The 17,476-nt window shown below is 39.6% G+C and overlaps 1 protein-coding gene across 3 annotated transcripts in view; it reads left to right on the top strand.

Moving 5' to 3' along the window:
* Window positions 1-16,734, top strand: part of wnk4b (WNK lysine deficient protein kinase 4b) — a 47,312-nt gene extending 30,578 nt beyond the window's left edge. The window contains exons 5-20 of one of the 3 annotated variants that reach the window (XM_056752701.1): window positions 174-262; window positions 1,053-1,272; window positions 1,394-1,802; window positions 1,953-2,158; window positions 2,418-2,485; window positions 3,371-3,506; window positions 3,654-3,770; window positions 4,470-4,643; window positions 8,558-8,612; window positions 9,101-9,229; window positions 10,241-11,169; window positions 12,874-12,964; window positions 13,437-13,974; window positions 14,503-14,717; window positions 15,176-15,270; window positions 15,363-16,734. In XM_056752701.1, the coding sequence (XP_056608679.1) occupies window positions 174-262; window positions 1,053-1,272; window positions 1,394-1,802; window positions 1,953-2,158; window positions 2,418-2,485; window positions 3,371-3,506; window positions 3,654-3,770; window positions 4,470-4,643; window positions 8,558-8,612; window positions 9,101-9,229; window positions 10,241-11,169; window positions 12,874-12,964; window positions 13,437-13,974; window positions 14,503-14,717; window positions 15,176-15,270; window positions 15,363-15,365 (3,474 nt within the window). In that variant the 3' untranslated portion in view covers window positions 15,366-16,734. Of the gene's footprint in view, window positions 1-173; window positions 263-1,052; window positions 1,273-1,393; window positions 1,803-1,952; window positions 2,159-2,417; window positions 2,486-3,370; window positions 3,507-3,653; window positions 3,771-4,469; window positions 4,644-8,557; window positions 8,613-9,100; window positions 9,230-10,240; window positions 11,170-11,742; window positions 11,818-12,873; window positions 12,965-13,436; window positions 13,975-14,502; window positions 14,718-15,175; window positions 15,271-15,362 lie in introns of those variants that run through there. The other 2 variants (XM_056752703.1, XM_056752702.1) reach the window with 2 other exon arrangements.
* The last annotated feature ends 742 nt before the right edge of the window (window positions 16,735-17,476 follow it).

Below are 17,476 nucleotides of genomic sequence, written 5' to 3'. Positions count from 1 at the left end.
TGTTTCTGTGTGAAGATGGGTGGATGTGTGTTTTTGCAGTCATGCGCTCACGAAATTGTACTTCACTCCAGACTGGAATTTCTGCCCATGCCGTCCATTAAAGTGATTGACACCTGTGACATTTCCAGCATCTAAAATGATTTCTCTCTCATTCACTCTCTTTCTCTTGTCAGGGGATGAAGCCAGACAGTTTTTACAAAGTGAAGGTCCCTGAATTAAAAGAGATCATTGAAGGCTGCATACGGATGAACAAAGACGAAAGGTAACTAAAAGATATGCAGGGATCTAAAGATGATCCGTGTGCAAATAACTTGAAGGGTGTGTATGTGTGCTAGCACCTGCCAGACAAGTTTTACATTGTGCTGATTTCAAATAACAATGCGCACACATTCTTGTCCTTTTGACGTTTAAGCGGAAACACACAGACTCCGCGGAAAGCCCTGCACGCCAATGTTTTTCTTACCCAGCTGCACCGGCTGTTATTTCTGTTTAGGCTGACATTAATCAGGTGACATGGGATTACAACATCAACAGTGTTCGAGACGCAGATTTAAACTCTTTTCAGATATTGCAGTCTCAGTGGGGTGTGAAACCCCGGCATCAACAAAGTGCTTATGGATCACCAGTCAACCACAGTCACTAAATGGCTATGGTTGGAGTTAAACAAACAAAGCTAGTATATACAGTATATAATAACCATATTACAAATATTATATATTATAGTCTGGTCATTATTTAACTTTTTGGTCAATAACCTGTAAATAGGATCCTGATCAGGTTATTCTGATGAATAATGGTGTTGATTTCATTAACCGTAGTATGGATTAACCTTCTGCTTCTAAATCTCATTAAAGACCTTAAAGAGACCAGAAGCAGATCCCCATAAATAGATCTCTATTTTTAACATTACTTATAAATTAGATTTAAAATATTACAAATGATGTTAAGAATATCTCATTAATCCTTATTCTGTCTTATGGCTGAAAGTGTTTCATAACTGCTACACAGTATACGTGATTGTATGTTTGATCGGTCCATGTTGTCTTGTTTAGATACACCATACAGGACCTGTTAGAGCACACCTTCTTCCAGGAGAATAATGGCGTTCGTGTTGAGTTGGCTGAGGAAGATGACATGGTGAAGTCTGGTCTTAAACTGTGGCTTCGAATGGACGACACCAAAAAGCTTCATGGCAAATACAAGGACAATAACGCTATCGAGTTCCTCTTCGAACTCTACAAGGACGTCCCAGAGGAGGTTGCACAAGAGATGGTGAGATTAGAAAACACAAAAAATGAATTTGAGTGAATTTCCCAATAATTTGACAATATGCCCTTGGACAATCAAACAGGTGGTACCAAGAGTCTATTCTAATAAGATCAATGTCATTCAGGTTATTCTTGGCTTCGTCTGTGAAGCCGACTACAAGCTCGTGGCCAAAGCCATCCGTGACCGCGTCACCACCATAAAGCGGCAACGAGAGAAGCTTCGCCGTGTAGCCGAAGAGGTGCAAAGGAGACGTCAGGAGGAGGTCATCGAGGAGGAACCAGAACCAGAACCCGCTCCCGAAGCCGAACCTTCGGTTTCCAACCCACCCCCTCCTAAACCTCTTGTTGAGACACCCGTATCGACCCAGACTCAAGCTCCGCCCACCGTCACAGTGTCCGGCCCTGTTTCTCTTCCTGCGAACAAATCTCTAGATTCTGGATTCAATGCAAGTTTTGTCACCGAACCCGAGGAGGCAGATGCAGACCAACAGCAGCACTTCAACATACGTCACAGCAGCCACTCCTCAGCGACGTGTGAGTTTGTATGTGGGGGCATATTCATACACGGAGCGTGCCACATTGGATTCGTCAAATATTTTTAACAGATCTGGAGCTTTTGTAGTACACACATCTAAACGCACCCAATGTCTCACTTCCGTTTTTTTGTTTTGTTAACTATGACAGCTGATTGTGAGACAGATGGCTACCTCAGCTCTTCTGGACATCCAGACCCGTCAGACAGCCGTCCTCCTGTGATGGTGAACCAACCCTCCACAGCTTCACAACCAGCCAGTGTAACGCCTCAAATGGAAGCCCCGCCCATTGAAGCTCCTCCCACAGAAGCCCCCATTACTCCGGCGCCCCCAATCCCAGCTCTTCGTTTCCCCTCTGTAGGTAGCCTGCGTGCACTAGAGCGGTAACATTCTTAAACTGATAGACAGTTATGATTTCTATGCATTATCTTAAGTGCAGCTACTATTTAAATTGTGAGTTTTAGACCATTACTGCAGAGATTGTGTTATTAAAAATCCATTATGCACAAATTATCAGATTAATTGTCAGATGCGCAGTTCAGTTGAATGAAGTTAAACATCATTTGAATCATGCTTTGCATCACTAAGCGTTTCTCTGTCTCTGGTCCTCCCACAGAGCATTGCTGTGTGCCAAAATCCAGAGAGGAATCAGCCAGGAAGCGGTTTTTCCTCTTCTGTCGACAGGTATCCAGTAAAAAACTGCATGAGTATGTTCTTATGAAAAGCAGATTATCAACAATTGTTGTTAAAAAATAGATCAAATTACTTAATTAAGATAGAATATGTACTAAAATGTCTTTTTTATATGAATACATTATTTTTAATGAATTGTTTAGTGAATAATTGGTCTATGCCAGTCCAGAAAAACATAGTCACTGGCAGGAAAAACATTTCACAATGACAAAATGTATAGCTATAAACATCGTCATCAGATTTTAGCTGATCAACTGAGAACCACGTCTACATGCTCCGTTTTCTACGGTGGCTCTTATATTTATGTGACTCATACACACAGCACGGTGGTAATGCATTAATGGTAATGATTTAGCTCAGGGGAGCAATTTCCTGTGAAGGCCTTTTCTGTAGGAACCTTGACAAACAGCAAAGCAAATGCAGCGCACGGTCAAATTTCATTATATAAAATGAACTCAAACTTATTTAGAAGATCTATGCTACATTAGCTGACCTTTTTGTGCTAATGGTAAACTGATTAAAGCAGAGTTCTGTGAAGTATAAAGGTGGAATGTCACAAACTGTCACAGGGGAAATTTTCTTAGAAAGACTTTGCTGTTCGCGTTGTTTCGGTGCCCGATTTACTGATGGAATTATACAGTTCAGTTAGCCGCATAAAGAAGTTTGCTGCATGCAACACTCTCAAGTTTGTAATGTCCTGTTATGATTTTAATTTAATTTGCCGCCTACTTTCTGTACGTTGTAATTGTGCATTGGTAATTGCAAAAGTTTTGTGAGTACAATGAGTCTAAGTTAAACAGAAATAAGTTGACTTGCTTATTGAATTGACCCCTTGTTTTTATGCATATCATCATGTGAACCATCTTCTTCGAACAGCTACGCCTCTGATGTCACCTCCGGGTTGAGTGACGGAAACGAAGGACTATCGGAGAGGGGCGGGAAGGGTCAAAGCAAACGCACGGGGACCAAGCTGCTCAGGAAGAGAGCTCGCTCGCGGTTACGCATCACTGGGGTGACTCTTCTGTCAATCACCATCTGTTTTAATTAACTTTCCATTCATCATTCTTCACCTCTATCTGTTGATACAGTACGTGTAAACACGTGTTGATAAAACTAGATCGCTGCTGTTTTTGTAAAATGCTTGTCTTTTTGTCTGCAGCTGTCGGATAAGGTCGATCGAGTGGTGGAGTGTCAGCTACAGACCCACAACAGTAAGATGGTGACGTTTAAGTTCGATCTGGATGGAGATAACCCGGAAGACATCGCCATAGTGATGGTAAAACAAGCACAAGATACTATCGGCTTTGGTTTTTATGGTCGCGGTAAAAGTTGTTCACTGCAGGTGTCCTCAATGTCCTCTCTGGTCTGTAAACCAAGTATTGAAGGCCACGGAGATCTGCAATGTAGCGTGAGAAGTGTTGCTGTTTCAGCTTCTGTGTTTGCGTAAACTCTACAACCTCAAGCACACAGTGGAAAATGTTTGCATCGTTTCCCTCATCTGTTCATCTAAAACCTCTTGTTGCACCTGCACAACCCTTATTATGAGAATAACTGCTAAAAAACAGTGTCACCATTCTGACGTGTCAGCGTCTGATATATTTTTAGGACACACTTTAACCGCAGCTGAACCTGTTTGTGACTTTTAGAAAGAAACCCAACATTAGAGGAAAATTTGCATCTCTGGTCATTCTATAGATGCTTCATTAAGTCCACTATTTATTCTGTTATGTGTTATAAGTCGAGACAGTTAAACATTAGGATGGAGCCAGTCTGTTGAGGTAAAATCTAATGTTTTCAGTTCAGACACTGTTAATAGCTTTCATTAGATGTTCTCTTTTGCTTCTTTGTATATAATGAACAGTTGTTTTGATCTATCCGTCCATGGATTACTGTATTAAAGACTTAGTTTATTAAACACGCAAGACGACCCCAAATCAAATCGACCTGATTCGTTTATTGTTTCTTTGCCTTTTAGGTCCATAATGAGTTTATTCTACCTGGGGAACAAGAGGGATTTATCCACCGCATGAAAGACATCATTCGTCGGGCCGAGGCCCTGATGAGGAGAGAACCTTTGGAACCCTTCAGTCCAGGAGAAATACCGCAGCTGCCTTACCTGAGCGGAGCCGGCACACTGTCTGGCTCACAGGTGAGTCTGCTGTCCTCAAACTCCACAGACAGGGCTCTTGGATAAGTAATCTTATCTTCAAAGACTTTTTTGGTATTTATATTCAACCCTGGTAAATTACTACATTACAAACATACTCACTGACATACAATCACTTTCCTTCCCTTTCTCACTCACTCCCTCACTCACTCTCTCACTCATTCAGTCACCCTCTCTCTATCTCTCTCACTCACTCACTAACTCATTTCAACAGTTAATCAATCACTTTCTTACTCTTTCATGTTCATGATTGGCAAAGCATTGAACATATAACAAAATACACAATAAGTACAAAGATTAGAGTAAAATAAAATAAGGTGCTGAGTAAGGCATACATATAGAAGGAAATATAAAATAAAGTAAAGTAAACAACTGAAATATGGCAATAAAATATCAATATCATATGTAGATTTCATGCAGAAACATGAGAATGTAATAAAAGTCAACAATGTATGTTGTGTATGTTTCTGAGGGTAGGCAGCTGATAGATAGATGAATGAAGCTGATGTGTGTCTCTTCTCCCCCGGTAACATCTGCATTCGCTCTGTTATTAAACACCTTATAAACTCTGGTATGAGCTTTGACAAGTGTTTCTCTCTCACATCTTTAAATTGATTACAATGAAGGAGAGAGTGTGTCAGTGTTTCGACCTCACCAGTGTCACAGTGTGCACAGACTCGTTCTTCCTTTGAAAGCCATGTTTGTCTGTGTCTGCGTTTCTCTATGGCCAGACTTTGATCACTGAGTCTGTATTTCCTCAGGATCCGTTCCTGTTTTAAATCTCCAACATTGTAGAGATAATCTGACAAATTTTATTTTCTGTTTAGGGTCCGATAGCATTCTAGTTTACTTTGGTTTTTACTTACGTTTCTTTCTCTCTTTCTCACGGTCAATCACTCACTTACTCTTTCTCACTCACTCACTCACTTACTCACTTACTCTTTCTCACTCACTTACTCTTATCACTCACTCACTCACTCACTCACTTACTCTTTCTCACTCACTCAATCACTCACTCACTCTCTGTATCACTCACTCTCTGTATCACTCACTCTCTCACTCTTTCTCACTGACTCTCTCTCTCTCACTCACTTTCTCTCTCACTTACACTTTCTCAGTCACTCATTCACTCACTCACTCACTCATTCACTCACTCACTCACTCACTCACTCACTCTCTGTATCACTCACTCTCTCACTCTTTCTCACTGACTCTCTCACTGACTCTCTCTCACTCACTCACTTTCTCTTTCACTTACTTGCATACTCACTCACTTCATCAATAAATCACTTTCTTACTCTTTTATAATCACTCACTCATTTACTCACTCACTCACTCACTGACTTATTTACTCACTCTTTCATACTCTTTTTCACTGACTCTCTCACTGTCTCACTCACTTTCTCTCTGGCTTACTCACTCACTTTCATTTTCTCTCACTAACTCACTCACTCACCCACTCTCACTCTTTTCTTACTGACACTCACTCAACCACTCAATTTCTCACTCACTTATTCACACACTTGCTCTCATTTTTATTTGCTCGCTCACTCACTCACTCTTTCTCACTGACACTCACTCATCACTCACTTATTCACACACTTGCTCTCATTTTTACTCGCTTGCTCACTCACTCACTCTCTCTCACTGACACTCACTCTCTCACTGACTGTATCACTCACTCTCTCACTCTTTCTCGCTGACACTCACTCTCTCACTGACTGTATCACTCACTCTCTCACTCTTTCTCACTGACACTCACTCAATCGCTCACTTTATCACTCACTTACTCACTCTCATTTTCAAATCGCTCGCTCACACACTCACTCTTTCTCACTTACTAACTTAATCACTCGCACACTCAATCACTCTTACTCCTTTCATGTCCTTAGTTGCCATACAAGAGAGCATGTTGAAGGACATGAAGGTAGATTAGATATGTGGCACTGCTAAAAATAACACACAGTTTAGGTGAGTCAGAACTCACATCGCTGGTTTTAAGCCTTAGTGGTTGATGTGAGGTATTACAGTTTTTCTCGATTGCTTAAACACATTTGACCACTCTGACATCACATTTTCAAAACATTTAATACAAAGACCAAAACTGAACCTCAATGGCCAAAATGACTCCTTTTTTTGGCAAAATGCTCAAACACTCACAAAACATTACAAACATGCAACATAATCAAATATTTCCAACAAACTCCACAACTTGTAGTCAATTGAATTGATTCTTTCAATCATTCATTACACAATGGACAACAAAATACGAGATCCCAGCTATCAATATGAACTAATACTTTTCAAGCTCAAATGCTGGAATAAAGCAAACAAAGGGAAATTTATGGGTAAAACTATCTCACATAAAATATGTTTAGATAATCAGAACTTCTAATTTGATAGATTCATTCCTGACGATTATGCCACAGGTTCTCATCGACATCGCATTGAAGGTTTTCCCTTGCAATGCAGCGAGGGAAATACCTCATAGCATGGCATATCCATCCCTGGCAGTCCTCTGCACTTATTGCCAGGCAACCAGTATTCATTGCCTCCAGCAGGGACATCTGCTCATATGGCCAGTGATCATACACCTTCCATCTCCAAGCAGAGAAGAACTCCTCAGAAAAGGAGAGTATGCACGAAGGAATTGCATTAATGTATCATACAAGGCTGTGCTGCAAACCATTCATTCACAATGCGAGAGTGGTGGAAGGCAACGTTGTCCCAAATGATGACATACAGAGTCATAAATTTGTGAGGTGCCCCCTTAGCTTCAATTCCATGATTCTCTAAGAAAAAGTAGTTATTGTATATTGATGCAGTTCCCCCACCACACATGTACACTCCTCTTCCTTCGGGCCTCTCTGTCATTCCCTCTTAAGCCCGATTTTTAGTTCAGCGTAGGACCAACGACGTAGCCTCTATGCCGTAGCCTATGTGTCGGTTTTCATTTAAACTTCTACGTCGTTGTCCGCATCGAAAGGCAATGACCACTATGCGTCAGTGTCCACGCACTTGTTGCTTGTGCAACCAAGACAAGAGCCGGAGAAGAGGCAGCTCGTTTGAGAAGCATTAGCATTGATAGCAGCAAATAAACAGTCACTTTTGTCACAGATTTGAGATGTTTAATACAGAAGCACAAATATTGTACACAGATAATTCATTCGGAAATGCATTTGAGTAAACATGACTCTATCGCAGAGTTTTTTTTGCCTGAGAGAGGGGTTCAAACAGACCAATCCCAACGCTTGCGGTCCACGTAGGGCCCGCGTTGAGTTGACACGTTGTAACATTTTTGGAAAGGCTACGGCGTAGGGTACACGTACGTTACGGCGTAGGTCCTACGAATGACTATAATTTACATTTTACTCTCCCTCCACGCCTTTGACCTCTTTGATCCATGCTTACAACTACTAGCAACACAGTGGTTGCATCTTTTATGGATAGATGAAGACTGATTGAAGAGTTGAGCAAACGGGTTACACACATGTGCATTAGATGTTCATAATTATGCAAGTACTTTCTATTAGCTGTAAAAATATGTTTTCCTTTTGTTCGACACAGTGAATTCAATAGAGTTAGGGGCCTTTCAATGAGATCTGTGGTAACTGTTTTGACCAAGGGTGTACAAATGTGTGAAACAAATGAAAAAGTGACAAGGCATTTGCAAGAGAAGACTTCTGCTGTGCTAAGAATGTGATGATGACCATCAAGTGGATCCTAGTTTCATTTAGTGTGTTTTAGCAATTGAGAAAAACTGTAAAGTGTCACATCAGCTGGCCAGCAGGACACCTCATAGTTTAGTGTCTGTATGACTCTTATCTTCTACTCTTTAGCTTGGTCCCTTCGGTTGATGACGATATTTCCAACAAGTTTTCTGTTTTTCCCCACAGCCCAATCTTTACACGAACGGCCTCGCTCGCACACACTCCTACTCCTCATTGCCAGGTAACAACACAAGTCACACATAAATGCACAGGTGAATTTGGTGCCAAAAATCACGTTTTTTAATAATGTTATCATGTTTTAACTGTGTTAGTTACCTGTAGTTTTTAGTGTATTATGGCTTAAAGAAAAACAAACATATGATTTTTGAAAAATAAACAGCCTTATCTCATTTTGGAACCAAACTCGTCATATATAAACATGTTGCATAATTACACACAAATATTTATAAATTAAAAATGTATTGTTTATTTTCTGTTACATTACAGAGTCGAACAATAGGATTTATTTATTTGTTGATCTTTCAGATGTATTTGTCTTCTGGATTTAGTTTAATACCAAACGTCCACACAATGATGTATTGTACTGTAAATGCCCGTACGGGATAAGATACTGAATCATTTCTTAACATCTGAAAGGGCAGGAAATGTTTGCCTTAATAACATTACTGTTACCATCATGTTACAAAAAAACATGCGTGTATTCTTCAGATTATGCCGCAGCCAGTTTCGGTCATGTGACCCGGGGCTCTTCCCCAACCCTGAGGGCTGACTTTTACGTCGACCCCGATGCTGTTCCACCCGTCCGGCCGCTGCGCTCACAATCCTTCCACACTACAGGTACGTCATTTCTTACTTGCTCTCTTCCATCGGTCCACGTGACAAATAACCGATCTACGTTACTTAATGTTGAATCAATCATAAAGAATTTTTACAGCACTTTACACATAACCCGTCCATGTGTTTACATAACCTCATCGAACAATTCCTGTGAAATGATGAAGGTTTTGTGAACACTAAAAAGATCCAAAGATTGTGGGGACAGGGGGATACAGGAGAAGTCTTTCCTCCTCAGATTCACCTCAGCGAATAGCAGTTTTGAAAAAGCACAGATGATTTACATTTTAATATTACAACTCAGCTTTCAGCGTTGGAACAAAATCTTCGCAAGGACACAGCAAGCACAGTACAGCCCCTTTAGGGATCGTAATGAACTTTCTCTCTCTAAGTGCTAAGTGCACATTTTGCCACCTGCTTCTCTATGTGTACGCATCATTAGCAGTGAAACTATCGGAACAAACTCTATAGTATGTCTTATGTGTCTCTGTCCACCCTTCCAAGACCACTTTAATCGGCTTTGTGAACCCCATCCCCATGGAGACCGGACTGTGACGCCAACGTAAAAACATGTTGACGTGTCTCACGATTCCCGTTCGACATTTGCTGATTCAAACTGGACTGAGGGAACAAAATGCAGGATGCTAAACTCTGAACGCTAAATGCTGCATTTATACTTATTATGGAAATTACCAAACACCGGTCTCTTATTTTCTTCAAAAACAGATGTAGCGATGAATCATTTTGTCGCCGAAGCTGAACAGGAAGTACAAGATTGGCTCAGGAAGTCTGATAAGTGCTTAAATGTAGTTATTCTTTAGAAAAGTGGTCATGTCCCAATGTGTGATTTCATTTATAAGCCACACTCATGTGTTAATGGAGGCTTTTTGAAGGTTGGGCATCCCATTGACAGTTCAAAGAAAATGAGAGAGAGCTATTTTATGCTTCGTTTTCACTTAAATATACAGTTACCATACAAGCTAATATGTCATTCTCTCTTTTTTTTCTGCACAGGGTCATCTCAAACCTACCATGGTCCTGCCCCCACCTACCCACAATACTCCCACCCTGATGTTATGCCCCATCTACTTCCAAATCAGATGTCCCATCAGTTTACCAACCCAGCCTACATTCGCAGCCCCCCCCTTCCCTACCTGTATCCTATAGACCACGGCTCCCTCAACCAAAGTCATCTGACTCATGTCCCCGGCAGCCCAAACTTCATCTCTTCTCCTTCTTCTTCCACTTCTGTTGTTTCGCCGGGCGGCGAGATGTCTCCTCAGGCAGACGGCAACACTCTTTCGCCTCCCGTTGCAATTCCACCTGGCCAGCAAGCGCCAGGCATGTGGCCTTCCCAGCAGCCCCTCATTTCCCTGGCTAACGTTATTTCACTCGCTATGAATTTTGCACAGTCCTTTATTCCACCCAACCAAGGTTACCACCCCCAAATGCCAGGTTATGGTCCAATGTATCCAGGCCAGCACGCAGGGATGAGCAACGCTGATGTTTCATACCACCAGGGGGCCATGATGGGGCAGTATATGGACATGTACCAATACCCAGATGCCCATTCTCAATTTCAAACACCAGTTCCTGATCTTCAAGAGTGGGGGCAAACAGCAAGTCCACCAGAAAACCTGCTCCTACCAGGGGAGCCAAGAACAGGCACGCAGCCTCACCACCCTGACATTAAACAGATGCTTTCTACCAACTCAAGCTCTTCTCCAGAGTCCATAAGGAGACCCCGGGTGGACAGTCAGTGTGGTATCACAGGGCAGCTAAGAGAGCGGGCGGACAGCTCTTCTTCAAGCACACACAGCACACCCAGCATACCCAGCACCAGCATACCCAGCACCAGCACATCCAGCACCAGCACATCCAGCACCAGCACATCCAGCACCAGTTCACCAGCGTCATCTACATCACACAGTCCGCAAAACACGGTGAGCGCCTAAACTAAACTCGTCAGTCTAAATCCAAAATTGAGTGACAATATTATTGACTCATGCCAAACTTAACCATGTTCATCGAAGTATGTCTGTCAATAAACAGTAGTGGCAAAAAGTTATATCCGCAAAGCATATTGGCACAAATGCTCCCTTTGGGTAAGATTAAACCATCAAAATATGAGATGTATGGTAAAAATTGGAAAACAACACTTATTGACACCATTTTTGGACAGAATGTTTTTGCCGAAGGGCAAAGTACAGGATATGGCAATATGTTTTTAATTAAAATTTACGAAAAAATTACAAAAAAGCTCACAAGAAATAAAGCATCCCGAGTTCAATTCACGTCTCTAAAGTCCTTTGCCGAACCCGCTCCCCCTTCATTCCCCATCACTTTCCTAAAGCCCCCTAAAATATAACTTAAAAAAAAGAAATAAAGCATTGACTTCACTTTTATCTGTTATTTATATTTGTTGATTCTCTTGAGTAGTAATATTTTATAGTCATTGTCCTAGGCAATGTCTTTATAAACTTTGTGCATGTGTTTTGTCTCATTTGTTTTACCAGACCTCCCTAAATTCTTCCCAAAGCTGAACTTCAGTTTACACTCCAAATGTAACTACGATGCAACATGAATACAAAGTTTGTAAATACATCCAGTATAAACACCTACAGTATATTTAAATACATTCAGTGGCAGATTTTTTTTCAAGGCCATTTAAAATTTTCTGAATTTACTATTTATAGGTATGTGTGTAGTCATTTTTGTTTAATTCTGTGAACTACATGAAATACAAAAAAAAAATCGGATAAAAGTGAAAACTGGAGAAACAGGTTAAAATAAGAGAAAAGATGCTCTATATTTTTTATAAAATATATCTATATTTATACTTCAAATTCTCCGAAGATACCCGTTCTGTCAAGGCCCGTTGTCTCCCCTCATTCACCACTGGACTATAATCCTTAATCCTTTTCACCGGTCACACCTGATCCCCATCATCTGGACATTATAGTTAACCACAATCAACTGTCTATCCCCCGTTCTCTGTCCTACTTAGGTTTTCCCCTTAGTTCTGTTGTTTGTCTGGTATTGTATATGGTGTTGTGCTTTTTGAAGTGTCAGCTTCAGCTTGGATATTATTAAAAAGGTATTGGATTGTCTGCGTCTCTCAAGTGTTCCCTGCACAAACCGTTACAAGTTCTTGTTCATGGTTAAGCATTACAACAGTAATATTTGTGCATGTATTTTGGAAAAATAACCAAATATTATGTGATAACCTGGATTTTTATCCCAGTTTTCATGAGTCTTTCACATTGCTGTTGGATGACTTTGTCACTGTTGAGTTTTAATTTTGTTAAAATGGCTAAAATACATCTAAAAATGCTTATTAAATTAATATTTGCAATGGTCCTCCTTTTCCACAGCTGTAAATTACAAAAAAAACAGAAATCAATTTTCCAATGAATATTGTTGAGTCAGATTGTAAGTACAGTTTATTATTCTCGAATACTCACCAGACATTATTCACTCCTGTGAGCGAACTTGGACAAACCTGTTTTGAGCATGTACAGTATTTGACACAGAATCCTACAGTTTACAGTGGAATGTGGGTGTTGTCTGTCATTACATGTCTTAAAGCGACTCTAAAAGTAGTCTGGGCTTGACATTAATTATCGTTTATCGACTTGTTTTCAAAGGTGTCCTCTTCCAACCTGAGATCCTCCCCCAGTCTGCCAGCGTCTTTGGTCGCATCCGAGGCGAAATCAAGACTCTCACCCATATCTGAAGGTAAGAGAAAGGGATAGTTAATACAAAATATTTCATCATTTACTTAGCCTGACTAATGAATATTTCTTTTGCGAAATAAAAAGATATCAATATTTTGAAAAATGTTAGTCACCAAATAACATTTCTCCCCATTGACTTCGATTGTATGGACAAAACCACTTGAGACATTTCTCAAAATATCTCATTTGTGTTCTAAATGACATGATGGTGAATATGATGTCAGATTTTTATTTTGGGATGAACTATAACACATTTTCACTTTGTCACTCCTACACAAGCATTTGTACACACATAATATACTCTGCACAAATCTGCCATCTATTGACTATTGGAGTTTACTACAAGTTCTTAAAATTGTAGTATTGTAATACCAAAATGTCATTCTTGGAGCAAATTTAGTTGAAATAGTGACATGCAATACACAAAAAATAGTAATTTTGATGTAAATGTTTTTTTATTTCTTCTCCTACAGAGAAAAAGTCTATTGTCACTCTTGGACGATTCCAAGTAAGTCCCAGCAATAAGATCCCAGTCTCATCTCCTAGTCCCACCCCCAGCCTCACGCCCACAGCAACTCCCACATCTACACCCACTATGACCTGCCCCGCAGACACACCCATTAAGCACAGCAGCCAATCAGACAGCAGCACAGATCTCCAAGCGGAGTCAGAAGGAAGCCCCAGCTCTCTGATCGCATTGCCTCTTACCAATCCACCCAGTGAGTCTTTGGCCAGCTCAGAAAGCGCCTCCTTGTGGACTGGAGGTGCTAAAGCTGTGGAGGGTAAAGCTGAGGAACCAGAGGAGGGGCGTGGAGATGAAGAGGTGGAGGAGACAGAGATGAGGCGGAGAAGAATAAGTTTGAGTTTGATGGACTGTTCAACCGGGAGTTCTCAGTTCAATCTAAATAAGCCGTGGATGAGCTACACACGCGGCACATCGTACGCCAGCAGCGACGAGACTGAAAGTGAAGGCGAAGAAATGTACGATGAACTGCAGGAGCTTCGGGAGAGGTGAGCCTAAACTGTTTTATGCACTCTTTGAAACGTTTATTTTATTTTATTATAATAATAGAGCAATTTCATAAAAAATGTATCGTAAAGAAAAAAGCTTTTCAATTTCATGCGCCAAAGAGAGACTTAGGGAAATTGGGATATAGAAGCAAAAGTTATGGATTGCGGCTTTAAAATATAGATTTTACTAACAACACAAGTGATTTTTTTATTTATTTCTTATAACAATGTAGCAATTTCATAAAAAAATCATTCATAAAGAAAATAACTCTTCAACTGCAAGCAGTTTTATGCGTCAAAGAGAGAGTAAGTGATATTGTGATAAAACCAAAAGTTACAGATTGCGTCTTTAAATTTAGATTTTAAGAACAAAACAAGTTATTCAGTTTGAATGGTTTTATTTGAAGTCATTCTCCAACAGAGCAACTCAAGGGTTCCACAGTAAATATTTTCTTCATTTTTGGATGATCTGTCCCTTTAAAAAAAGTGACTTCTTGTGTTTCTTACCATTACTTTTGTCTTTCTCAGACACCTGGCAGAGGTTCAAGCTCTGCAGGCCACTCAGAAGCAAGAAATCGAGGAGCTCTACCAGCAAGTTGGTAAAGTGCCCCCTCCAGGGATTGTGTCCCCTGCTGCCATGCTGTCAAGCCGCCAGCGCCGCCTGTCCAAGAGCGGAGGTTACCCCACCTCACGCCGAAACAGCCTGCAGAGACTCGATATACTGCCCTCTTCAAATACCTCAGGTGAGCTTAATTCAAGATTCAATTTTCAGATTACTTGAAAGTTGTGTCTTTTTAAAGTAAAATGTACTTATAAAATGGGGGATTGTCTCAGTAAAATGATAAAAAGCCAACAAGAAAATGAATACATTGATTCAATCGGAAAGGAATTGATTGAATCACTCAAATTGGATGTTATCAGAAAGAACCAGGTGGCTGGAGAAGTGATTACAAGAGAAAAGAAAGAAGTTCATTTTGATTAGATTATGAACGCAAACCTTTTTCTTTGGCACTAAATGCAAAACACCAGCAGGAAGTGTATTGAATACATAGTTCTGATTTTGAATCTTTACTAGTTGCTCTAAGATTTATTAGGATTAAGATTTAATATTTATTAGTTCTAAAAAGCTATTTTACCATTTTATTTATATATCTTAATTAAAATGTTTAAAAATAGTGATGTTTGGTGATTTGCTCCTCAGGTATCATGCGTAAGAACTCTGTGAGCGGCAGCAGCAGCGGATCACAGGAAAGAGCCAATAAAGGTGTGACGTTTGCCTCCGATTACAGCAGAATTGTGAGTTTAATCGCAAACCTTCTATTTATTGGTTTGATCTCTTTTCAGTTTTTTTCAGCTTGCAATGACCTTCCATTTTGTTTTTTCTGCAGTGAATTCTTTAGCTAATCCTTTGGCCCCCTTCCTGCTCTCCTAATGGTAAGGAAGTGACATCATCCTTGTAGATGAAACGACTTACATCTCTGCCAATGAGGTGTGTGCAGTCTCTAGAGAGGAGTGTGTATTCCTTACAGGCGAATATTATTGGTGATTAGTTCAGATTTTAACCAGTCATGTACTTTTGCTCAGTATTTTAAGGACGTTTTGCTCACCAAGTGAACATTTACAAAAGAGTTATCGTAAGTGAAGGCTTTATATGGCACATGTATATAAGATTTAGCTGATATCTGCACATATTTAAGGAGAAATGTACTTTCATTTATGCAAGAGTTGAATATTGGTTGAATACTTCAACTGGAAATCAGTTTTTGCATTTCGCTCTCCACTTGGTTGTGTTTTGTCCAAAATGTTTTAAGTATAGTTTAAGTGTTTTTATGTAAATTCCGAGTTTCCAGAAGTCATAAAAACCTAAAAATGAATTTTTACTGTCAACAGTTGTACATTTTGCTGTAAAATTGCAATGTAAAGCAACGCATGCAGTTCTTAGGGCATGCTGCAGGTTTCCTTTCACATCAAGCAGTATCATGTAAATATTCTGATAAAATGTTTATTATGGATTGCAGAGTAATTGCACTTTGTTGTTGAAATATTTTTGCACATATAAAAATGCACAGCACAGTTAAAAACAAAACGCCTCCCACAACTAATGTAATGAATTTCTGGTGATTGTCTCCACAGCATAAAACAAGTATATTTTTAGGCTCTAAATTATTAAAATTAAGTTCTTATCCAAAAATACATTCTCCTAGTTTATAAAGATGTAAGTTTGAAAGATCTCTTACCTCTCACGGTGGAAATCTAAATGTGATCTCACATTATTTATATGCCTTTCAGCTCATGGCTGGCTCATGTCTGCTTTATTTTCTCTCTTTAAACTCTTTTGTCTTAATATTTTCATTTTTGTTTTTTATAGTATATCCTATAGAGTGTGAAATTAAGCTGTTAATTCTAATTCAAACAAAGAAAAATAGAAATAACAACTCTTGCCAATAATGTGTGTGACACCAGTGGAGACTCCGTTAAGGCCTATGCAGCAATGGTACATACATGAATGTGTTAAGACAGTAACATACTGACAACTGAAAAGCTGTGAAGTTTGAACAATTATTGCCTTAAAGTATCTGTGTTTGATGGGACACCTGAAGTGTTTTTTTTTTCTGCATACCCAAAAGAGATTCACTATATTTAGATAAAGAGAATTTACATATTGTGATAAAAATGTTGTGCCTATATGTGGCTTTTTTCTGATTCATAATTTAAACATGATCATTGTAAATATACAAATAAATAATTATTCTAAACATACAGCTTCTTTCTGAGATTAATACTGTGAACATGGACATACAATGAAACAACCCTCTATTGCATATGATCAGCAAAGTCAACGAATAACGTTAAGTACACAAGTTCTCATTGTCTTCAAAGTGTAAATATGTTACTCTCATGTTATCCTACATGATTTGCATCCTGTGTGCTTCACTGAAACTGAGAATCTCAAAACTCACCTTTTTTTACTCAACATGGACAATAGTGCAGTATTTATTTTGTAATTTATCTCATAACTTATGTAGTCTCAGACATACTATATTTTACTATGAACCCCCAATACAAGTTTCCCTGTTTCACCACCCGCAAAGTCTTACAATAAATAAAAGACAGTTAAATCACCCTATGCATATATTATCATATATCTGCATCCTGTTTTTTACTTAAAGCCGTATTGGGTCTGCTCGGCATTGAACAGCTGTTATTTATAACAGTGTGCATTCCCTAGATAAATCTGGGGCTCATTCCTGAATTTAACAGAGTCCAAAAACATCATCTGTGCTGACCCCATTCCTATTGTGTGACTAGAGAGGACATTTTTAGCACATATTGTTTCTGTACTAGGTGGATTTGGGTCATCATCACTTTGTGTAGCGTATACATATTTATATACAGGACAGCCAAAGTGCATTAAACAAAAAATCTGACTTGCCGTCCTAAAACAACATCAGGCTCAAAGAGTGGTGCTTTTCTGTCTTTGTACGATTACCCAGTTTGACAG

The sequence above is a fragment of the Triplophysa dalaica genome, chromosome 7 (assembly GCF_015846415.1).
Source record: "Triplophysa dalaica isolate WHDGS20190420 chromosome 7, ASM1584641v1, whole genome shotgun sequence".
Lineage (NCBI taxonomy): Eukaryota > Metazoa > Chordata > Actinopteri > Cypriniformes > Nemacheilidae > Triplophysa > Triplophysa dalaica.
This window is presented reverse-complemented; position numbering and strand designations above follow the sequence as displayed.